The 24,799-nt window shown below is 51.2% G+C and overlaps 1 protein-coding gene across 1 annotated transcript in view; it reads right to left on the reverse strand.

The window, feature by feature from the left end:
• Positions 1–24,799, reverse strand: part of LAMA5 (laminin subunit alpha 5) — a 96,078-nt gene that overhangs the window by 25,349 nt on the left and 45,930 nt on the right. The window contains 21 exon segments of the mRNA XM_050907070.1: positions 63–216; positions 950–1,056; positions 1,158–1,300; positions 4,146–4,284; positions 6,008–6,164; positions 6,364–6,463; positions 7,171–7,276; positions 7,690–7,742; positions 8,256–8,355; positions 8,547–8,599; positions 8,779–8,916; positions 13,359–13,493; positions 13,987–14,121; positions 14,375–14,512; positions 14,894–15,034; positions 16,368–16,430; positions 16,902–16,958; positions 16,961–17,035; positions 17,792–17,882; positions 18,697–18,815; positions 19,746–19,861. Coding sequence (XP_050763027.1) covers positions 63–216; positions 950–1,056; positions 1,158–1,300; positions 4,146–4,284; positions 6,008–6,164; positions 6,364–6,463; positions 7,171–7,276; positions 7,690–7,742; positions 8,256–8,355; positions 8,547–8,599; positions 8,779–8,916; positions 13,359–13,493; positions 13,987–14,121; positions 14,375–14,512; positions 14,894–15,034; positions 16,368–16,430; positions 16,902–16,958; positions 16,961–17,035; positions 17,792–17,882; positions 18,697–18,815; positions 19,746–19,861 — 2,320 coding nt within the window.

Below are 24,799 nucleotides of genomic sequence, written 5' to 3' on the forward strand. Positions count from 1 at the left end.
CGGGAGCAGAGCGACGAGTGCCGCAGTGTCCATGTGAGGGGTGAAACAGAAGTGCCACTTACATCACTGCCGCTGCATGTCGCCATCCGGGGATGGGAGGGGGTGAGCTGCTCTGTGGGACACACTCTGGGTAACCGGTTGTCCAGCCTGCACACTGCATCCGTCCCTGACGCAGCAGGGAAGCCATCCACAGACAGGTACTTATACAAAAGGCAGCTAAAAACATTAAGAAAAAAGTTGCAAAGTATGTTTGTTGCATCACGATTGTAAGAGTCAAGAGCACCCACGCAGCCTGATCCCAGCAAGATTTGCAAAAGGCTTTGGTCCAACATGAAGGCTCCACTGCCCAAAGGAACATCTCTGGTTAGTGTGGAACAAGAGATTCTGTATTACAGGACCCATGATAGCAGTAAAAACAAAAAGCTTCTCCCCTTGTAATGTGCGTTATCCTGGGGACCACTGCTATAGTGGAGGGGACAACTGGTGTCCAGAGCCCAACCAGCCTGCCTGCCAAGATGGACAGAGAGGTCCTGGGCAGAGCAAGCAGATGCACTGAGATGCGCTAAGCACTACCGGACTCTGCCCATTCATTTTAAATAGTCCGGCAAGACGTAACTCATTGTAGCCATTTTCCAGGGCTGCTGACTAACATACAACCCAGCACTGGGAACCCAGCCTAGCAGAGAGGGCGGCTATGGTCTTACTGGGTGAGTTGGCCCACCAGGGTCCATGAGAACACACAGACTGACTGTGCCATGGATGAGATCTATGCATTGGCTTTCCGGGACAGCGCAGGTTCAGCAGGCTTTATCAACCACGGCAAAGTGCTCCACTAAGCAGTTTTATTGCATCCAGACCCTCACAGAGTGTGGACTGTATATATTTCTTAACCCCAGGCCAAGAGGAGCTGAGTAGGTCCCACACAGCACAAAGACGTGGAGATCCTTACTTCTGGGTGGTTTGTTCTGGGGCTGGCTGGTAGGTACATGGCTCCGTGACCTTTAGCTGCAATATTGGAGCTTCATAGTATGAGCTGGGTAGCAAAACCAGATAGTCCTAGGAGGAGAGATGGGAGAGTTGGTTATGTTTGGGACACTTGCCCCCAGGGAGCTGCTGAAGCCCCCTGTGGGGGATGGAGCACGGGGGCTGGTCCTTACCAGCAGCACACCCTCTGCTTCAACAACCAGAGACCAGGTGTTGGGGTTGAGTACGAAGGGCTCCCCAAAGCTGTTCTGGGGGACGGTGACAAAGGCTGGCTCCGTGCTGGGAGCAAAGACAATCTGCTTGGTCTGCTCTGTACCTGGAGCGGGAGGGATAAGAGGCTGTGAAGGGACTGGGATGGAAAACCTGGGGCTGTAACTAGGAGGCTATGCTCAGGGAAGCAGCTCTGTAGTGCAGCGGGGAGTCCCAGGCTCCTGCTCTCTCGGCGCTGCTGTACCAGATGCACCACAATCCCACACTGTCCTGTAACAGAGACATCCACTCTGAATCTGCTCAGTAGCTTAATGGGAGGGGGGCGGGGGAAAAAAAAAAAAAATCACTGCAATCCTTAATGCTAATCCACAGCTCTCACAGTGTGCTCTGCATCCCTGGACTGCAAAGCACAGAGTATTGCATGCCAAGGAACATTTTGCCAGCTACAGAAGGAAGGAACTCATCTGTGAAGAATTTATTCCAAGACAGAAAAAGAATTGCCCAGATACTTTCTTCCTTAGGGATATTCTGACCCCATCTCCACAGGCGAGATACCTGTCTTCTGGCAAACTCTCAAGACCTCCAAGCTGTGCTCCTGTCTTTCTTGCCAGCCACAGTGCACCTCTGCACCTGAGACTTAGACATTAATTTTAACTGACAGGACAGAACGGGTTTAAGGCCTGATCCTGCTGCTGTTGAACAGCTCTTTGGCTCAGCTGACACAGTCCCATAACCTTTGAATTCATTAACTTTGGATGCAATAACGATACAGCACCTAGAAGCAGATTGTCTGCCTGTCTAGCAGTCTCAGGAGTGTTTTGAAGAGCACAGGTGAGAGGGATTCACCAAGTATGGCTGCATGGCGAGCAGATGAGATGAAGAAGGAAGTAGGGAATGTGGCACGCTGACTATTCTGGTGTGGTACATGGACATCAAGGCATAATGCAGAGGGCCAGAAGCTAAAGCAAGGGCTTGTGCTACTGCTGGGATGGGTCAACCCCTTCCCATGTGTACTAGCTCTGCAACATGCCTGGCATCAGCAGAGGCCGAGCCCTCGCTTTCTCAGATGGGAAGCAGAGGTGAGGATGCAAGGAATGAAGAGATTTCCCTGAACAAGCAATGGGGTAGATTTCATGACAAGCTGAAGTTTCACATCCCTTTGAGACAATACACAACTCAAACTGAGATGGCTTCTGGCAGTGGGGTGGGAGAAACTGGTCTGCAAAGCATATACTTGGAAAAGGCTTTGCTTTTTGCAAGCCACATCTTCCAACTTATCTTCTTTCCAGGCTGCTTGTCCTTTACCATGTGAAGCCCATTCCACCCGGGCAGAAAGTGGCTCAGCATTTCTGGGGCCGATCTGGCCTATCAAGGAAGCTGCCCTCCCAGATCCCATTGCTGGTGCATCAGCCTGGCAGCTTGCCTTCACCACTACAAAAATCAGATGTTGCTTCTGAGCAAGGAGGGAAGCACATTATAACGCAAATGAGCTCTGCTGCTGGATAGGACAGACAAAACACTTCCTGACCTTTGGTGGGATCCTAAAGCATGAGCATGGCTCATACTTCTCTTGTCTTTCTGCTGCATAATATGACTGGCCATAAAAATAACCAGCTATTTTTCTCCTCAAAAAAAAGTAGAAAAATAGTATCTTGGCATTTCAAACCTTGCATATCACATCAAAGGCAAAAACCTTCTATGTCAATTCAAGGCAGAGGAGAGAACTTCACACATTGATAAATTAGGTAGCTAGTGTTGACAGCCTTGTGCTATGCCGTATGGTCTGGAGGAAGAGCTTCGGCAGGACGATGTGGCTGTAGCGTCAGAAGGGGTAAAATCAATCAGCCAACCACGCACTAGGGCACGTGCACGGCCTCAGGTCTGTCCCCATGCAGTCTTGCTCATATTGATTCCCAGAGTATTTGTTGTCCAGGTCTCCAAGCTTGTTCAGCCATCTTTTGATGGCTCTTCTTCTTCTCCAGCAGCTCATGGCTTGATGAGAAGACATTGCACCAGAGTGCAATGACTGTATAACACATGCAATTCCACGCCACTTCCAAACCCCACGCCGTGTGTGAAGCCAGCAGCCTGGTTTGGGAGAAGCGCAAGGCAAGGGCAGGACTGCCACGAGGGCACCTGCAAATAAACCATGTCCAGCTGCCAAAGTTTGGATCCAGTTCCCAGCATTGGCCCATTCTGGTTTCACGGAAACTCAGCTCAGTTGTGCCTGGGGCACTGGGGTGATCTTGTCCCGTGCCGGAAAGGCTGCATTGAATTGTACAGCAGCCTTATCTCACACCAGCCTGGCTGCTAACAGTCCTTAGTGCGCAGCCCCAGGACTGGGGGCCAACTTGCTGCTGCTTTGTTAAATAAGGAGGGCTGCAAACTCAAATCAGCCTTTCAATTGGAAGGGCAGGACTAATGGGATAAAGCCACATGGAAGTGTCTTCCAGAAAGGATGATGCAGAAGGTTGCCTGGGATGGGGAGGAGGTGGCGATGGTGCAGGGGAGCAGAGCAGTCTGGGATCCTTACCTCTCCTTCGTGGCTGATAAGCTGTAATTTTGCCATACACAGTGGCCCCTCCTGAATTAATATACCTCAGGATGACATGGAACAGATAGAGCTCTGCCTCCTTCACGTCTACAGTGACTCTGATTTTATTCTGCAAAAAGCAAAAAAGCACACGGGGCACACATCACTGGGGGGCCAGCTCCTGGCTGCTCACCCGCTCTGCGGGAGAGCCTTACCCGCCTGCCTACCTGCCTGCCTGCCTGCCTCTCTTCCCCCTCCCTCGCCATCCCATGGCACAGCGCTGGCCGGCCACCTGAGATGGGCACACTTGGGATGGGCACACTTGGGACGGGCACACCTGGGGCAGGAGAAGGGGCAGAGGAGCAGTGTCGCAGCGTGGGATGCTCTGAGTTAGTCTAGAAGTGAAAAATGCACTTACAGTTGCCACAAACATTAAACTTTCCTTCCTCAACGACCGAGACCCTCCCTTCCACACTGGCGGGCCCCCGGCTGACGTAGCGGAAGACGAGGCGGAAGAGGTCGGGGGAGGTCACATTGAGAGTCACCACTACCTTGGGCTGGTGGGAGAGAGAAAGGGGAGAGAAGCAGAGCACACCTTCAATTACCTCCACCGCCAACAGCTACCAGCCCAAGCGCAGCCACTCGGCTCACTGCTCCCAAAGCAACATGCCACAGCGCAAGAAGGAGACAAGCACACCGGCCCTACTGCACAGTCACGGCACGGGCGCCTCGTGACGCTGTCCCTTTTGGGGCCAGCCGCCAAGGGAGCAACCTGCCTGCAGGAAGGGGGTGGGGAAAGGCTCTGACCACATCTGGAAGATGCTGTGGCACAGTAGGGTGGTTTGGCTATGCTGGGGCACACGCCATGCCAGAGGAAAGCTTTTAAGAAGTTCTTCCTTCTGTTATCGGCATGTTGCTTTTGGGCTTAGTGTGCCGTAACCAGCCAGCAGGTACCAAATGCTGAAGCGCCTGCCCTCGTGTTTACGGGGCTCTGCCCAGATGACTACAGAGGCTGCAAATTGAGCTGGTGCCTCGTCCTCGGGAACCTGCAATGCTAAGGACTAGTGGTGCCAACGGAGTGTGCCACTGATGGGTGCGTCAGCCCTCCGCCTGCCTGGACACTGTTTGGCAAGACCCCAGTTAAGGAGATGCTTAAGTCTGACCCATTTCAAAGAGATCTAAGCATCTGCTTAAATAACCTCCTGCCTACAGGGCAAAGCTGGGGTCTGCCCAGGGAGACTCCTAATGAGGGCTCTGTGTTCTTCAAAGCTCCAGTTACACACCGTCTTCCCACTGGAGAGCAAACTGGAAGGATCTTGCAGAGAGCAAGCTACATGTGAGACCTGCCAGCAGAAAGCCATGTGCTAGCCCTTCTATCAAGGCCTATTTCTATCTCAAACGCCAACACTGGATGCAAAACAAATGCCATGAGCTTGAGCATGAGCTCCATCCTTAAGCTTTAAGGCTGGGGTTTTCTCAAGGGAGCCTACAGGAGTTCGTTGCTTAGCTCCTACCTACAAATTCAATGGGAAATGGCTAACGCGTTTGGCCCCTCTGTTATTTTGCCTAAGCATGAAAAAGTAAAGAGAACTGAAAGTACATGCACCAGAATAAGGAGCATCTTACATGGGACAAGACTGTCAGAGAATCGTTGCCCTGCACCCCATCCCCAAAACACACACACAGGCAACAATTCCGCGGGGGCCATGCAGAAGAAGAATCCACCGAGGAGAAAAAAGGGTCAACAGATGAAATAGCTTCACTTCTAGGGCTTAGACAACTCCAGATTAGCGTAAACCATCATTACAGCAAACCAGCTAACAGCAAGAGCAGAGGCAGAATGGTAACAAGAGGTCCAAGCTGAAGATGGCAGCTAAGGAGGAACTAATTTATTTTTGGAAAAGGGAGGGAAGGTTATGCAGAGAGTTGCAGGAAAGATCAGAGTCAGATGAAAGAGCCACAAGGAAACCAAGAGACAGTGTTTACAGACATCCCTTTAAGTAATCACCAAGCTACTACCTTTGTCTAACCGGATGAGGATGTCAGGGGATTCCCAGTTTAGGATCTTTCCCCTCATCAGTCTATGCTGTCCCCAGCACTACAGGAAATATCTGTGCAAACAGGCTACATATACACTGTGCTGTTTATGTTGGCCATCATGTGACTTTGGGGGTTTGAGAACCACTTGGGGTGAAAGATGCATGCCAAAAGCATGTCAGTCCTCCACCACCTGCATCCTCCCCAGGGGGAGCTGGGCTGGGATGGAGACACCAGGCGTACCTGGATGGTGGACATCTGTGCGTATCCTCGCCAGCTGAAGCCCTCAAACTCCAGGGGGTTGTAGCCGAAACGCACAGCCCGGCCAGCCGGCGTGGTGCCTTCCTCCAGCTCGAATTTCAAGTGGTGAAGGTCAGGGAAATAATGGTCCCGCGCGGGTCTGGGGAAGAGAGGGAGCACCGTTACCTGCTGGGCTACCTGGAGGGAGAGGCAAGAGGACACCTCCGCCAGGCACACGGCTGATGTGGCAGCAGCCTAGACGATAAGGTCCCCATCCCCGTGGTGGCAGAGGACATCGTCCCCGAGGGAGTCAATGGGAGGCAGAGCACACCAAGGTGCATCTCCTGCTAGCAGCTTACTGGGTGCAGGTGGGGCCGCGTGTGCTCTGCCGGCAGCGACAGGCTCCGCTCCGCTCCTCGCAGGATGGCCCCAGGGACCCGCCGACGTCGCACCGGCAGCCTGCGGGCAGGAAGCGCCTGTTTACATTCCCACCGCACTAACGAGCTCCTGGTCACTAATCAAAGGCGCGCCCCAGCCGGCGGGGAGGCTGGGGCCGCTATTTTTATTCTATTGTATCTGTTTTCATATTGGCCCCAGCCCCACTTGGATCGGCTCCTCTTCCACCTCAGCGCCGAGCTATTTCCAGACAGCTGACAGCAGCGGGAGGAACAAGGTCTGCAAACCCTCATGGCTGGGCGCCGCAGCCCTGCCGCCAGCAGCAGCCTTGCTCCCTCTTCCCAGCCCTGCCAGGACCGCGTGGGCCGGCTGAGAGCGGCCGGATCTCCTTCTTCCCTGCTTCCCATGGGCATGATGGAGAGCAGCCAACCCCACATGTCCATGCCCACCTGCTCCGAACAGGAGGAAGGGGCAGAGCTGCAAGGACATGGCCAGTGGTTCAAACACACCAGTTTCTGGCACTCAAAGGGGCACCTTTCCTGGCCTTGCATTCCCCAGCCTGACAGACCCATGTCCAACGCCGACAAATGTGTGACCTCAGGTCTCCAGATCCACAGCAAGACCCAGCCCCTGCTCTGGGCCACGATACGATCAAAAGCAAGAGGTGGGACATCTCCTGCCCCTTCTCTCCAAGGCCAACAGTCAGTTGGTACATGCAGAGCCCCTTGTGGCCCCCCTCCTTCACCCAACACATCACGAAGGGGACTCACCTTGGCAGCCAAAGTAATTTGTGTTCTCCATATTGAAGTAGCCGTCTTTGCATGCCGAGCAGAACTGGCCGCAGATGTTCGGTTTGCAGAAACACTGCCCGTTGCCCTAGGAGAGAAGCAGGCATGGAAGCTCATTCCCTCCCGTTGTTCGTCAATGCCAAGCCGTTTCTCAGTTATTTGGGTCCTAGTCTGAGACACTGGAGAAGCATTTTGAGTTTCATCCTCTACACTGCTTCCTGCACGTGGGTGGGCCAGATAAGGGCCAGATAAGTTAAATTATCCAACAGTGCAGGCAAACAAAAATCCAGGCATCCTGAGCCAGACCCTGAAATATTTAGGTGCCTAATTTATGACAGGTCTTAATCCTATGTTCTCATGCAAGCCCAGATTGTGGTGCAACCTTTGAGAGCTCAGCATCAGGACAGGCCTCTCCAGCAGCTGCTGGGAGAGACAGAGATGAAACACTCCCAACACAGCACACGCTCGGAGGTGCCTGGAAGCAGAGAGGAGCAAACCCACCTGCTGGCACTCCGCGATTCCGCTGATGGTGCCCTTGGTATCACACTTGCAGCCTGGAGAGAGGGAGATGAACAAGCAAGCCAAAAGATCAATCAGCCCCTGAGAAGAAGCCTGATGGGGGACAGTACCCACCACACCAGAGGACACCGGCTGGGATAACAGGAGCTGGGAACTGATTAAGTAAAGGGTAGCACTGCACAAGGGCTCACATTTCATTTTGGAGTTACTGTTGAGGACACAACTACCACAGACATTTGCCTTTTCTGCACGTTTGGCCATGAAAAATTAAGTGTGCAAAGTCTGCAGGGAGGGCTGAGAATGGCACAACTCATTGCATGAGCCCTGTGTTTCATCCCAAGCAAAAAGCTCCAGGCTCCAGCCTTTCCCCTCTCCAAGTGGGGGTTACCCAGACCACTCCAGCTTTGACATGTCACTTCAGGGTGAAGATGGAAGGAAGGGCATCACTTCCATCGAGCAATAAGGGTCCCCACTGGCTTGGGTTTGGGTCTTGCACCATTACAGCATGGAGGGGACTTTTCAGGGCTGTGCGAATGCCATTTCCTTACTCAGGCAGCCGTAGGGGTTCTCTGGAGTCAGGTTCCAGTATAAGGGCTTGCATCTGTCACAAGCTGGGCCTTCAACGTATGCCCGACACGCGCAAGAGCCCTGGGGAAAGGGAGCGGGAGAAAAGAGCAGGTGAGAATTTGCAGCACTGTGGCTGAACGTGGTGTGTGCTACTCTGGCGTGGGTAATGGCTGTTTTCAGGCTGTGCTTAAGGAAGGACTTGGCCCAAAGTGGGAAAAAGGAGATCACGCAAAAATGACCTGCAGGGGTCAGTGGGTTCATTCAATACTCACCGGGGCCAGCAAGGGATCTGCAGTCACCAACCCTGCTGGGTTACAGGAGCCCACTAGAAAAGAGAGGCACAAGGAGAGATTTATAAAGAGATAGCTCACACCCTCGGTGTTCCTAAAGGGGGTTATTTCTTCCCTTGCGAAGCTCTTGGGGGATGATAAGCCCATTTACCAGCACCGCACCACTATGTCCCAAGACACCGGAGTCCCCCCACATCAGGGAGAAAGGGGCTACCTTCGCAGTGCGGAAATCCATAGGCGCCCGGCACGCAGCTATCGCAGCGCAGCCCTGTCACTTTGGGCCGGCAGCTGCACTGCCCTGTTTCCTGGTCGCAGGTGCTGTGCAGAGAGCCCTCCTGGGAGCACTGGCAAGCTGCAAAAGAGAGGAGAGCAACTGCTGGAGCTGCAGGGCACAGGGACTCCTGCATTCAAGGCTTCCCACCAGCAACGTCTTTTGTCTGCCTGACCTTCACCACTATCAAAGCAGCCAGAAATATCGGTTATAAATAACATACACACTCATTCTTTGCTTTGGTTAAAAACCACCCCATCTTTTAAGAAAAACAATAGAAGCTGCAATGTTTATCACATCTATTCACATACATTTATGTGTATCTCCAGACACAGGGAGAAGTTTTGGTTAAGGAAAAGGGGAATGTGTGATCTCATCCCCAAAAGGTCAGCAACCAGTGACAGATCAGACCCTACAAAAGCCCATTTGCACTCAAACACCCAAGAGCAGGATTTGGCCATCAGGGTCTGCCTTGCAGACGTGCGTGGGCAGCAGGCCAACAACACAGCCATGGCACTGCCAACAGCCAAGGGCAAGGGCAGGGCAATGGCTTTGTGGCTTCCTGCATGACCTCCCTCCTGCGAACACACGTAGAGATCCTGCTGCCCTATCGCATGAAAGGTCAGCAAGCTACCAGGGAGCTGCCCATGCCCTCCTTGCCCAGCCAACACTCCTCAAATCCCTGCCAAAGGGGACATTTTAGGCTGACACCCCCAGACTGGCTAACAGCAAAACATTGTTCATAAAACAACAGATTAAAAAAAAAAAAAAAAAAAAAATCAGGTTCTCCTCTTCTTTCCTTGCTGTGACTCCTCTACAGCTCTCCAATTTGGACGCTGCTTTATGAGACACAAAAAAAAAAAAAAGTGACTACTGAACTCCTGAGAGACCATTTCATCTATGCTTCCAGCCTCTTCAAAGGCATATTGCCGGCATCAGTATTTGCGAGCAGCGCTCTGCCAGCTGGCCACGGCTCAGGCATCTACATTTAGTATGGTGCAAGAGGGCGATGATGCTCTTTTGTTGCTTCAGGGAAATTGTATCACAGATTATTTTTTAATGAGCAGTAAATTCTTGCTGGGAGACATAAGAGTACATCTGGCTTCCAGTCGGACTGCCGACAGGGAGGGAGATGGGGACACGCTGCCCAGAGCTGGGGAGGGCTATTCAGAGTATCTGGGGACACAGGCACCTGCCACAGGCATTGCTCAGCCCTGGCACCAGCACCTCTGCACCAGGAGCGATGCAGTGCCCAGGGAAGTGGATAGAATCATAGAATTGTTTAGGTTGGAAAACACCTTTAAGATCATCGAGTCCAACCGTTAACCTAGCACTGCCAAGTCCACCACTAAACCACGTCCCTAAGCGCCACATCTACACATCTTTTAAATACCTCCAGGGATGGTGGCTCAACCACTTCCCTGGGCAGCCTGTTCCAGTGCTTGACAACCCTTTCAGTGAAGAAATTTTTCTGATGCTGGTGATAATGGGATCAGGTGATTACCTCCGGTTCTGCCTCTTCCTCCTGTTCTCATGATGACCCTGGTTCACCTTCATCCTTCACTAAGTGAACTGATTTTTTTGTATGTTTCTTATTCTGTATAGGGGTGACTGATAGTGGCACTGGTTGATTCACTGGTTGATTCATTGGTTCAGCTGCATCACCCATCGCCGGGGTTCCAGAGCCTCACCATTTGCCATGGACTAATCCAGAATGCACTGGAATAGGGTGAAGCTCCAGAACCCTGGCCATGGGTGATCTAAACCTCCCCTGGCACAACTTGAGGCCATTTCCGCTCATCCTATCACTTGTTACCTGGGAGAAGAGACTGACACCCACCTCGCTACAACCTCCTTTCAGGTAGCTGTAGAGAGCGATAAGGTCTCCCCTCAGCCTCCTTTTCTCCAGGCTAAACAACCCCAGTTCCCTCAGCTGCTCCTCGTAAGACTTGTGCTCTAGACCCTTCACCAGCTTCATTGCTCTTCTTTGGACATGCTCCAGCACCTCAATATATTTCTTGTAGTGAGGGACCCAAAACTGAATGCAGTATTCAAGGTTCGGCCTCACCAGTGCCGAGTATAGAGGGACGATCACTTCCCTAGTCTTGCTGGCCACACTATTTCTGATACAAGCCAGGATACTATTGGCCTTGTTGGCCACCTGGACATACTGCTGGCTCATATTCAGCCGGCTGTTGACCAACACCCCCAGGTCCTTTTCCACCAGGCAGCTTTCAAGCCACTCTTCCCCAAGCCTGTAGCATTGCATGGGGTTGTTGTGACCCACGTGCAGGACCCGGCACTTAGCTTTGCTGAACCTCATACAAATGGCCTCGGGCCATCGACCCAGCCTGTCCAGATCCCTCTGCAGAGCCTTCCTACCCTCAAGCAGATCAACACTCCCACCCAACTTGGTGTCGTCTACAAACTTAATGAGAGCGCACTCGATCCCCTCGTCCAGATCACTGATAAAGATATTAAACAGAACTGGCCCCAATACTGAGCCTGCGGAACACCACTTGTGACTGGCAGCCACCTGGATATAACTCCATTCACCATCACTCTTTGGGCTCAGCCATCCAGCCAGCTTTTACCCAGCGAAGAGTATGCCCGTCCAAGCCATGAGCAGCCAGTTTCTCCAGGAGAATGCTATGGGAAATGGTGTCAAAGCCTGTACTAAAGTCTAGGTAGACAACATCCACAGCCTTTCCCTCATCCACTAAGCGGGTCACCTTGTCATAGAAGGAGATCAGGTTAGTCAAGCAGGACCTGCCCTTCATAAACCCATGTTGACTGGGCCTGATCACCTGGTTGTCCTGTACATGCCGCGTGATGGCACTCAAGATGATCTGCTCCATAACTTTCCCCGGCACCACAGTCAGACTGACAGGCCTGTAGTTCCCCGGATCCTCCTTCAGGTCCTTCTTGTAGACAGGCATTGCATTTGCTAACTTCCAGTCAACTGGGACCTCCCTGGTTAGCCAAGACTGCTGGTAAATGATTGAAAGTGGCTTGGTGAGCACTGCCGCCAGCTCCCTCTGTACCCTTGGGTGCATCCCATCCAGCCCCATAGACTTGTGTGTGTCTAAGTGGTGTAGCAGGTTGCTAGCCATTTCCCCTTGGATTATGGGGGCTTCATTCTGCTCCCCTTCCCTGTCTTCCAGCTCAGGGGGCTGGGTACCCGGAGAACAACTGGTCTTACTATTAAAGACTGGGGCAAAGGCAGCATTAAGTACCTCAGTCTTTTCCTCATCCTTTGTCACTATGTTTCCCACCGCGTCCAATAAAGGATGGAGATTCTCCTTAGCCCTCCTTTTATTGCTCATGTATTTATAGAAACATTTTATTGTCTTTTACAGCAGTAGCCAGATTAAGTTCTAGTTGGGCTTTGGCCCTTCTAATTTTCTCCCTGCATAACCTCACGACATCCTTGTAGTCCTCCTGAGTGGACTTGCCTCCTGCCCCTTCTTCCAAAGGTCATAAACTCTCCTTTTTTTCCTGTGTTCTGGCCAAAGCTCTCTGTTCAGCCAGGCCGGTCTTCTTCCCCGCCAGCTCGTCTTTCAGCACATGGGGATGGCCTGCTCCTGCGCCTTTAAGATTTCCTTCTTGAAGAATGTCCAGCCTTCCTGGACTCCTTTGCCCTTCAGGACTGCCTCCCAAGGCAAGTCTGTCAACCAGTCTCCTAAACAGGCCAAAGTCTGCCCTCTGGAAGTCAAAGGTAGCAGTTCTGCTGACCCCCTCCTTACTTCTCCAAGAATCGAAAACTCTTATCATTTCATGATGCAAAGCTCTCACCATGCTAGCAGACACCTTGAATTTGGGGCTGACATGAAACCCCAAATCCTGATCCTCATTGTTCACCCTGTTGTACAACTGTACTCCGGTTGATTTCAGCACAGTTGCTCCTCCGGTGCATTGGCATAAACCAAGGTGGAGTAAGCCCTGAAGAACCTGGATGTGTTGTGTGAGCCACATCTGAGCATCTCATGGCACCAGGGTACAATATGAACATGCGGTTTGAGACTTTGCTTAACCCACTCAGAGCCCTGCTCTCTCTGGCTGTAGGCACTCAAGCCTGAGGACAGGCAGATGAAATTCAGCACGTTTTATGTGCATCTGCACACAATGCTTTCGGAGAGAGAGTCCGAACCACAGCTGCTCCCCAAGTCATACTCTGTAGGTCTGTTTGTTAATAGGTCACTGGATTAGAGGCCATACGCCAGACTGGGTTTTATTTCCAAACTAAGCGGGCAGACCCAAGCTCCTGCTGTTAGTGACAGCGGGGGAGACAAACCGCACGGCCTTTGGGGAAGCATTTCTTTGAGATGTTTAGTCATTACAGAGCATGCCTGTCAGATGAGATAGCCAGGTGAACTGTGCACAGGAAAACTGATGCCTGCTGCAAGAGCCAACTATATTCATATACAACCCTGGGAGATGGGTTATGGAAAGGAAAACCGTTACAAAGCCAGTAGCAGCAGCTATTCCCTTCCCTCCCCTGAGATCCGACGGTAGTTACTTACGTGTGCAGCTGGGGTACCCGTAGAAGCCCAGGGCACACTGGTTGCAGGTGTGTCCCGCAAAATTCACTTGGCATCGGCACTGGCCAGCTGGGCTGCAGTTGTTGTCCATCGCACCCCGGGAATCGCAGGAGCAAGCTGTAAGAGCAGGACTCTCAATAGTCTGATGAAATGTGCGATCTGCGGCCAACCACTGGTGGTCTGAATTGTTATTCAGCCCCACAGGAATTAGCTATTTCCATCAGAACTAAATTAATTTCTTAATCCCCTGGAAAGACAGGCAATATTTTCAGCTAGAGTCATGGCCATACCAGGAAAATACCACTGAGGGTTTTTTACAGCCCATTCAACGTTCCCCAGCAGTTTAGTAGGTTAATGCACTAAAAAGACAAGACAAAAAAAGGCATAAGCTGAGACACCAGGTCACAGCAGGGTTGTGATGAGGAAGTGTGATCAATAAAAACTGCTTTATCTTCCAGGCTTTGGCATAATCATTGACCTTCAGAACAAGCCTACCAAATTCACAGTGCAAACCACATGGGTTTTGATTTTGAGAAACACCAAAGTCTTGCAAAAATAGGTATGTTTTTCAGGTGACAGAGCAGCAGGAACTGAATGTTAACATCCTTACCATAGCAGTGGGGGTAGGAGTGGTGCCCAGGACTGCACTGCTCGCACCGCGGCCCAGCAAACTCGGGTCTGCAGAAACACCTCCCAACGGAGTCGCAGCCTCCCGGCAGCGTCCCGACCGTGCTGCAGCCGCACACTGCAACAGAGAGAAACTGTTTGCCCTGTGCTCGAAGCATGGGGTAAAGCTCATGGCAATATGGGGTTTTTTTCTGAGGTTCTCAGATGGACATTTAGGTGCTGCTCTAAGCATTCAAACTGTCTATCTCTGCCCCTTGCATATATCCTCGAAAATGCCCACAAAACCACTTTCCAGTCCTCCTTCAAAACCCTGCCAGAAGACTCTGGCTTTGCGTGTACCCACCCAGGCCCACGGGAGGACAGATACGCACGCTGGCACAGAGGGTAGTTGAAGTAGCCGGCAGCACACTGGTTACACAAGTGCCCTTCAAATCCCGTTCGACACAGACACTGCCCTGTCTCACTGTCACAGGTGCCATCATACTGACCGGGGCCGGAGCACTGGCAGGCTGGAAAGCAACGAGGGCACTAGTAAATAAACGGCTTCTTCGTCTTTCCCCTTCCTAGGAAAGGAACCAGAGCGCCTGTTCCTCTGGGGTAGAAATACAGTTGCTGGAGAAACCATGAGGGACACAGCTGACAGCAAGCATGCCTGGCCCATAGCTCACATCCATAGGGAATTTCTCAAGAGCCCCCCACAGGCTGGGAGGATGCTGGAGGGTCAGGGCTGGGTAGAAAATACCAGCAAAAGTCATGGGAATTTGTCTTTTGGAAGTGGGGCTGGGGAATTCCTCCTCCCCAGCGCGAGTGGAGGACGAGGAGAGGCATGCTCCTCCCCAGCAGGGAGGCGAGCAGGGCGAGCTTGGGGCTGCTAATCCCGAGTCACTCACGCTGGCAGCTGGGTCCGTAGTGGCCTGGGGCGCACTGGTCGCAGTGTGTTCCCTGGAAGTTGGGTTTGCACACGCACATCCCCACCCGAGGGTCTTTGCGACAGGCGTTGCCTTCTGTCCCACCGGCGTAGCAATCGCAGTCTGGAGTGGGGACACACAACAAGCAACACCACACACGGCTGTCAGTCCCATACGGACAGGGAAGGAGCTGCCACGAGAGGCAACAGCTCAAGCGTTTGCCTGCTAATAACCTTCCTACCAGATGCAAACGTCTTAACCAAACCCTGCTCAAGCGACTGGCATGCCTGGCTCGTGGGGTCACAGGGTGGTTGGGAGACCTCAGCATCACGCACACGTGCAAGGTGCAGCACAGGCAGCAGGGCAACACACAGGGCAGACAAATGCTGTTTGCACAAGCCCAGACAGGGCTGATTCGGTGCAGCATTGCCCAAGAGCTGTGTGGGAATAACCGAAGCCTTCAGGGTGGGGTTTGACTTTCTCTCTGGTCACTCCATGCTCAGCTGCGTCTGAGACCTTCCCGCTGCCAGGGCAGGCGGGTGCTCCAGGCCAGCAGCGCTGAGGCCCTTGGCCAGCCCTGCCTTTACCAACAGCAGTGGTGTGGGGTGCTCGGCTGGGAGAGGGAAGGGCAAAAATCATCCAAGAACCAGAGGGAGGGGGAGGTAGGGAAATGAGAAGGGAAGTGAGAAATTCCAGCTCAGGAAAGAAAAACCTGTCTGGAAGATACAGAGTTTAAAATATCAGAAGGAAGGAAAAGGTTATCTGGAGCGCACTGGGGAGCATGAGACAGGGAGGACTCGGTGGGAAAAGAGACAAAAAAAAGCACAAGGGAGGAGATGAACCGAGAGGAGTGAGCACGAGAGAGGAGGGAGGTGGAGGGGAGCAGGGAGGGCACGGGTGAGCTTTCAAAACAACAGAGAAAGCAACACAGCGAGCAGCCGCCTGTGCACGCTTCCCAGGCACCCGCAGCAGTGCTGCCTGCAGCTTTGTGCAGGGGGGTCCATCAGCACGGACCCACTGTGCTGTCCGCCACGTGGAAAACACAGGGCATGCAGCTGTGGCAGAAGGACAGGTTTGTATCTGAACCCAAAGGCTGAGATTTGGGAGAACCAAGCTCAGGTTCCAGCTCAGCCACAGCCCTTCCGTGATCTTAGGGGTTGTTCCTTACAGGGAGGCCAGAAGAGACATCCCTACATGGCCTGAACCCCAGAAAAAAGCACACAAACACACGGTCACTCTGTGCTAGAGTTTCCCTGTCTATAAAAACAGGATCATAAAACTTCCTCTCCCCCACCCCTCAGCTGCCTCCTCTCTCAGAACCACCCTGTGTCAGGGCTGTCTCTTACAACGTATGTGCCCAGTAAGCTGAAGACCTGATCTTGCATTGGATGGCAAGATATAACAGAAATAATAGCACAGTGATTGCCAAAGCATCAAGGAAAATTGCACTGCTTACTTATTATCTGTCCTGCAGGGAGCACTTGTTCTCCAGTATCGTTGAGAGCGAAAGCTGGCACGGCTATGCAGAGAAAGAGACATTGCACAGGTCATCACACAGGCTTAAAGAAATCCTGTCGGGATATCAAGGGGTTGACAGTCCCAAAGCTGAACAAGCTGAATGAAAACACGGAACATGGAACAAAGTGCAGACATCCCACTGAACAAAGATCTATTACGGCCATTTTTAACGTGGCCTCTGGAAAGATGTCTTTCACAGAAAGTGAGAGATGAGACCCCAGCCAAATAGGAAGCTCCCGATGACTCCAGAGAGCTGGGTTCAGCCCAGCTCAGCTCTGGTCCAGCTTCCACCCAACCCAAACATGGACTTGTCCCCACCTGCAAGAACTCTTCCTGGGACAGGAGTGCCATGTGGCACAGGGAAAAGGCACCTGGAGAGCAGCCCCAACTGGAGCTGTTGGCCCTTCCTGCACCCACTGGTTCTGTGGGGTCCCAGACCTGACAACTCCACAGTCCCTCAACCTCCACTTACGGTAGCAGTGGGGGAAGTTGAGGTATCCCTCGGCACAGGCATCGCAGTGCTCCCCGTGTAATTGGGCTTGCAGTAACAGCGGCCAGTGAGGTCCTCACAGGTGCCATCGGTGAAGTCAGACTCACAGTTACAGCCTGCAGAAAGGGACAAGCCAGCAGCAGTTGTCACTGACCGAGACCCTCGCTAGCCATGAGCACCACAGAAGCATCACTACAATACAGAGCCTCTGTAAGACACCCCGCTATCTGCTGCAAATACTCTCCAAAAATAAAATGTGAGATTTTGCCTCCTCAAAAGGGGTCTGGTTTAGAGGAACTGCTGCCACTGTGCTTGTCCCACTGTGGGGTCCCAAGTAAAGCAGCACAGCCCCGACTTGCTTCTCCAGGAGACCTCAACTGCCCCAGAGAGGTGGCGGTCACACACTGCCATGAGGACGCAGCACAGAACAGCCAACGTGTCATAGCTCTCAGACTGAGCCGGGCGTCCCAGCAAAACGGATATAACCCACTGCTGCCTAGAAATCCCTGTCTTGGGGCATGGAGACCAATGGTCTGCAATTGCCCGCTGAAAGAGCACAGAGAGGACAGCTAAGACTGGATTTCCTTGTGGGCACAGCAGGGGGGACAACACGTTTTTAGCTCCTTCAAGCCTTGGAACATGCCACCACTTCTGATTTCATGGATGCCGCAGACACACATACTGTCTGCATGCACACATACATTTCCATGGGCAATATTAGCTGCAGCAGGAACCACCCATATGGCCACGTCTCTCATGGTGCTGGGCTCCCTACACCACAAAAATCTCTCAGCCCAATCCTCCAGATCATCCTCCACAGTGTCACCAAGTCCAGGAGGGCATCTACAACCTGCAGAGGAGATCACACTCACGATAGCAGATGTATGGAGAGTCGATCGGGTGGTCAGGGGACCGATAGTATCCTGGGATGCACCTCTCACAATTAATGCCGGTGGTGTGATGCTGAAAGACAGTGGGTTAGAGGGGCATCAGTTCCTCTGCCCGCAGGATTCATGTTCATCTGCCAGATTTAATAACAGCTTCAGGGTCCAGAGGAAGCAAGTCAGGAGCGTCAGCACACAGAAGACCTAAATCGGCTCAAAAATCCACATACACCGATTTAAAAACAAAGCATTTCCTGCAAACTGTGTCCTCCCATAAACGCAGTATAAGTTTCAGGTTCATATCTGACCTCAAGCCCATTTCACTTGCTTCAGATGGTAAAGTGTCCTGACCACTTTGTGCTAGGAGGATGGGAGCAATGTGTTTCCTCCCAGCAAGAAAGAACAGCTAAAAGTTTCATGCCACTGCATGAATTAACCAGCTCACAGTCACCTTGGGAGCGGAAGAGCTACTTTCCCACTTTCATTGAGAACTTCAGAGACTGAGGAGATCGGCATTTTGGTGGTCAGAGAGGGATCCAGAGAGATAGCAGCACCTGAGCACTGCAAACTAGGCAGGGACTTCCCAAGGTGCTCAGCACCAACCTGTCCCTCCCAATGCACAGTGCCTCAGCAGACCTAACCCTAAAGCATCAGAAAGGTAATGGTACTACCCAGGGGACAGCTAGCAACCCAAGTGCTGTTTTCATTACTGTTACACACTCCTTTAATCTATGGCAAAGAGACTAAATTTCCAGGGAGAGACCTAATTAAGATAACAGAGGGTGTGTGAGGGGGTTGGCGGAGCTGCCAGCAAGGCTGAACTCCAGGCAGACAGCAGAAAAAAGCCACAAAAATCTGCAACAGCCTTTTCCACGGGAGCTCTTCAGGCCTACCTGACAGTCAATGCAAACACCTCCCCCTTCAAACTTGTCTTCGTGACTTTTGCTGGCTTTGTGGCGATCCACCTCTGGGTCGTAGTAGCAGTCGTAGGCATGGCCATTGCAATTGCAAGCTGAAAATACAAAGAGACTTTAGCTAAGCCACCAGTCCATGGAGGTCCTTCAATCACCAGCTGAATCTCAAGATATGAACTCTTCCTTGTAGGTTTGACATTGGATGAGTCACTTTTCAATGAGGAAGGATGCTTGAATGCATCTGGGGGATTACATGATCACCCAAGCTCCCAGAAGTCTTCCAGTTCAAAAGTGCAGAAGCAGCAACTCTATCACAAAGTCTAGTCTGTAACCGGAAAAACACAGCAGGCACAAAATCAGAAGTAAAATATGTGCAGGCACGTATAGACGAGAAAGAGAAGTTACCCAACTTTGGGGCCTCAAGTAGTCTGGTTTAGAGGGCAACATCCTTGCCTCTTTTATCCCATCCAGGATAGAGGTGAGCTGTAAAGTTCAGCACCCAGTGAGGGTGCTCTTTACAAACCCACAGGATTAAGATCCAACTGTCCTTTGCTGCCCTGCGTTTATAAGAGAACGTGTGATGTAGCTATGCTCCGTGCTCTGCATTCCCAGTGCAGCATAAATTCCACTGTCGGCATTTACCAAAGGTTTCTCTAGACAAATAAAGATGTCATGTATGCAAACACATCCAAACGTAATTCATCTTGGAGACAGTATTGAGCAACGAGACTTGCCTGCACGAACCCTTGGACACGGAGGAGGAACTGGAACGTAAGCACAATCAAAGTCCCGTACAAACCTAGCGGGCCTCCCTGTGTGAGCCTCAACTGAACACAATTAACCACTGTGCAAACTGGCCTCTCTGCAGTGCCAGTGATCTCCACTTCACCCAGTGCTACACACCATAAACCCTGCCATTTCAGTGAATGGCTTCTCTACCCTGCTATGTCAAGGGGCTGGTAAAGCACGGTCCATCTGTGCTTTACAAAACAGCTAGAAAAGGAAGGAAAAACCCAACTCCAACTTACGCTGGCATTCATTTGCGCTGTTGGCAGTGGCAGGCTTCCACGGGAACTGGTTGAAGCCAGGGCAGCAGCGATCGCAGGACCCGCCACAGGTGTTGTGCTGGCAGTCGCACTGCAGCCTGCAAGGGAGAGGAACAAGGTACAGCCAAGCCTGCGGCGATGACAGGGATGTGTGGGATGGGGAGCTGCCGCACAACCCTGCCGTGCCTAACTATCACTAGTCAGATACACAAACGAGTGATATTTGTTAATCCAAATATTCTGGAAAAGAGGCTTCTAAGGCTTTTTTTTTTTTTTTAACTTTTGAATTGTTGATTTTCTTTTTCTTTCTGAGCCAAACCCCAAACTTTGCTCTTCCAGTGCCATTCTCTCCCCTTCTTCTCCTCCACCATCACTCCTCTTTTCTTCACAGGGAGACAAGGATTAGAGAAAAATCAGTGTGCCACTGCCTAGCCAACTCTGCAGACAATAAAATGTGAAATGGTTGGACGTAGCAGTGGTAGAAACCTGAGCTGAAGCAAATTACTTGAGAGGGAGTAGTGTGGTGCAGGGACACGAAGATGTCCCCACCACTGTGCAGGGGCAGCATGAAAGGAATAAATGATAGCCCAGAGCTGGAGAGGGATGGGGCCACATGGGTCCCATCTGCTGCTCCAGGTATACCTGTGCTGGCAGAGAAGGCGCCATGAAATTTGAATTAAGTCTTTTAGCAGATGCTTGCCCCACACTCCCTGTGAAATGCACCTCCTGCTTTTCTCAGCCGGCACAGGCAGGGCTATGCTGGGTAAACAGGCAGCTCTGGAGGCGCCAGGCAAGAAATCTCATCCCTGCTCGACCGCAACGGTGATTCATTAACATCAGTGACATCATCTCCAAAACTTCCACTTAGCAGAAGGCAATTCCCATCCAACACAAACGCTTTGTGTTGTATTAGACTTATGGATAATACAGCATGTTCCAGCTTTTATCTATGCAATTACTCATTTCCCCTCAGGGCCGGTCTGCCACTCCCATCTCTCCCTCCTCCAATGCTTTTCCATTCAAAAGCAGTGTTTAAAAATAAATGTAATTTTTTAAAACATTAGAAACAAATGGAGCAGTCATTCTGGGTGAAATGCAGGAGTGCAGACACACTATTCCATGGCTGCAATGAGCTGAGTGTCATGGTTTCCACCTACATGTGTTTTTAAGATGTGAGACCTGCAAGTGTATGTATAGTGAATAGCCAGACAGAGGTAGCAGCATGGGACAAGTGAACTCATTTTAATGAAATATGGGATGATCTGAAAGTTCGGAGGAATACAGGCAGGATCCACACTTGGCATGTTTGCTTCAGCCAGAGGGGTTGAGAAGCAGGAGGTCCCGGCCCTGTTCCCAGCCCTGCTGGTGGTCCTCCCCTTGCAGACGCCATGAAACGCTTGGCCACAGTCAGCTCTCTGAGCGCTCGTGATGCCTCGTCTGTACCCATAGTCACAGGCTGGGCTGTGGCCGACAGGGTCCAGGCACGAAACTGAGCCCCTGAGAGGCTGGCTGGAGCCTAAGTGGCAGAAATGAGCCCTGAAACATTCACCAGGAACTTTGTTCTCCCCACGTTTTGCAGACCCAAGGGGGAGACTCAATGAGAGGCAGACCTTGGTCATGCCTCTGTAATGAAACCACCCGCAGACCTCTCACCTGGCTGACTACCAACTCAGCACTTCCAAGGAAACAAAATTTTATGGTTTTTTTCCATGGCAGCAGCTGGAGATCAAGATTAACATCCATATACATATGTGTGGAGAAAGGTGGTCACTGAGTCAGGGAACTTATAAACCTGCTGAGCAGTGTTACTCTCCCTGGCTGGAGGACGTGGCTCCAGCCACACACCTCAGTTCTTTAATGTTTGAGATGTTTGAAGAGCACTGGTTCAGTTCCCAGAATGCAAAAAGATGGCACTCTGAGTAAAGATGCACATTTCAGATGGAGAATGAGCTATTTATTTAATCTCTGCTGTCCAGAGTTAGCAACGACCTCTCAGAGAGCTCATCTATCATGGCAGCTTTACCGCACCTTGTGCCAAGTCCGTGCTGCTAATGAATTATGGACAAATGTGCATAAGCTACAATATTTACATGTTTCATTGATTGAATATATACAAGGAAGAAGAGGGAGTGGCTGTGTTCACATAGCACATATTTCCTGGTCGTCCTGCTGTAAAAAATAAAACCACAGTCTTCCCACTGGAATTGATGCTCAATAACAGAGACTATAAACAGTTTCCAGCAAGCAGCTGTGTCAGAGCTGAGAGCGGCACACAAGCGCTACAGCATCTGGATTTGGCCGGGACATCCGAGTAGCACAATCAAGACAAAAAAGCCCCTTCCTCTAAACTGCTTCTGACTGTACTGAGGGAAAATCACCTGCAAAAGGGACTCACAGACAGCACAAATCTACCACACGGTGCTTTCCCTTCCAAAATGGGAAAGAGCAAGCTAGCATTCAGGATCCAGCAGTGAGAAAGCATCCTTGATCTCCTCCTGTACATCTGCTTCTGACCAGCCAGGCTGCTGTTGTCTTGCTGGTTATCTTCAGCATCAGGCACAGAAGCAGCAGCTGGACTCTCTGGTTATCTCCTGTCTTGCTTGTGGCATCCGTGATGGGGCAGTGAACCCACGGAAACAGTTGCTCTTATCAGAGAGATGCAGAGCACTTGCAGGTTCTCCCGAGCTCACATGAACAGCACCCACGAGTTAACGCATGATTCCTGTCCGGGCTCTCTGTCTGCAATGTGCCAGGTCCCCGCTGATGCTTATCTCCCTGCTCACAGGGTTTGCCAGGAGAAAGGTTTGTGCCTGTTCACCTTTAACCACGAGAACATTCCTTCCCTCTGTTTAATTCAGCCCATTCGATCTTGGGGCAAAGAGAGACAGTTGTGAAAAGTGCAAAGACCCTTGAGGAGGCTGTATCTGCCCACACACTGTAGGCCCTTGCACATACACACTCACACAGGGACCAGACGTGCTGCCAACTTAACACAGCTGGATGTGCAGCCTCCATAACTTGGCACTTCAGAGAAACTTTCCAAAGCTGGATAAACATTATCATTTATGTCCAGGAAGTCAGCTCGTGAACATGCTCCATCACGTCCTAAAGTCTTTGCCAAGATTTCTAGCTCACCTCACCTCTATCAAAGTGCTCATCCTGCCTTTCTGGGCAACAGGCACAAGAAACACAGGCATGTGCAGAAGAGAGAAGTTAAAATGAAAAGCAGAGACCTCCCAGACAGGCTGAGACATAACTGGGATTTTTAATAGGGCTGGGCCAATTCACATTCCTTGTCTCCCTCTATTTGCATTTCCTTGCCCTGTTGCTGTCACCCATCAGCATCTGAAGGGCAGGACATGTGCAGAGGGACACACCGCACCTCCTACTCAGATGGGTCGCACAGATTTCTGAAGAAATGACATGTTTCTGACAGCTGGGGCCCATGACACGAAGGGACAGTGTGTCTCGGCCCCAGCTGCCTCTGCAAAGCCTCTCGTCATGCAGCATTATGGCAGGTATCACCGTGCTGGCTCTGTGCTACGTCAGGGCAGGAGGGGTGAGATGACTGCCCAGCAGTGCCTGCTTCCGCGGGAAGGCTGGACACAGCTGCTGCTGGAACCTTGGAGAATGGCAGCGTTTCACCAATTACTCATTTTCTCAACTGGAAGTATCATATTTCTGCTGACTTCTCCGTGCTCCTGGGCTTGCTAACAGGGTACAGCAATGCCATGAGAAGTTCTTCTATTTACCCAGCATCTTTGTCCTGATGTATCCCAAAGGGCTTTACAGATTTTATGTGCTGACTGTACAAAGCACCCAAGTAGGAAATGTTTTCTCCTCCAGGCAAGTGCGATCTGCTCTGGGTGAAACGCAACAGCTGCTTACGAACATGTGCTGCAACATTAGAGCAGAGTTTGGGGCCAAGAGCGAAGATGCCAAATGCATCCAAATGAGAGTGGAGGAGGGGAATTCTGGGAGGCAGCAACAGTCGTCAGCAGAAGTGGCATTGAACAAGGATTCCCAACACATCTCTCCTCCCTCAGTTTTCCCTCCCTTCCTGGAGAGCCCCGAGCCATCGGTACACCCAAGAAATGTCATGGCATTTCTATGTTAAAGAGTCACTTTGCACCATGAAGCTCTTTTGCCCTAGTACACAGGTATACTGTGCATCCAGCAACACCGAAGTCTAAAACAAAAACAAGGAACTGTACCTTCAAATATTCATGAACTTCCCTTTGTCAGAGAGTTTGGCACACTAAGGCAGACTTGCTTACCAATACATCTTTGTTTTAATACTTAGCAGCTTTAGCCTTGGCTGGAACTCACTGGAATTTTATTTTAGAAGATCCAAAACCTCTACATGATCCTGATGAGAAAGAAATATAAGCTTCCCTTGTCCAGCTGAATCTACCCATCCCTTCCATAAAGGCAACATTCAGGCTGCAAACAGATGGCTAAGGAGCAACACTTTCATGGTTTGAAGCAGCTCTTTGGCATTTCAAGTTGCCAAGGCGGATGGGAAGAGTCCCATGAGCCAAAATGTAACTGCTTTGCATGCTCTTGTTCTTTTGGAAAAAGTAGTTGTTTAGCTATATACATAACCAACTTATGGTTCTTATGAGTAGAAATGGGCAGTAGAGTCTCTGGTTTCTTGGAAGACCATCTGTTTAGGAGAGCATTGCCCCAGTTCTTAAGAAGCCACGTGGGAAACGAGACTTCTCTGAACAAGTTCAGAAACCAGCCCTGAGCTTTGACGAGAAACCTCCATGTTCAACAACGGTATTGGCTTTGCACACCCACCTTCCCATTCCAGCACTCTGCTCCCATGGGGATGGCAAAGCTGTGGGCAGGGAAAGCAGACCAGGGAGCTGGCTGAAAAATAGCCTGACAAAATGTTTAGTTTTTGCTACTTTGGCTGGACTAGTTTCTGATTCGTTGTCAGGGCAGAGACACGAACAACAATTACGAGCTCGGGACAGGACACAACTCACACCAGTATCTTTCATTCTTAGCACAACAATTCAAATGCTTTT

Source organism: Gymnogyps californianus, chromosome 17 (genome assembly GCF_018139145.2).
Source record: "Gymnogyps californianus isolate 813 chromosome 17, ASM1813914v2, whole genome shotgun sequence".
Lineage (NCBI taxonomy): Eukaryota > Metazoa > Chordata > Aves > Accipitriformes > Cathartidae > Gymnogyps > Gymnogyps californianus.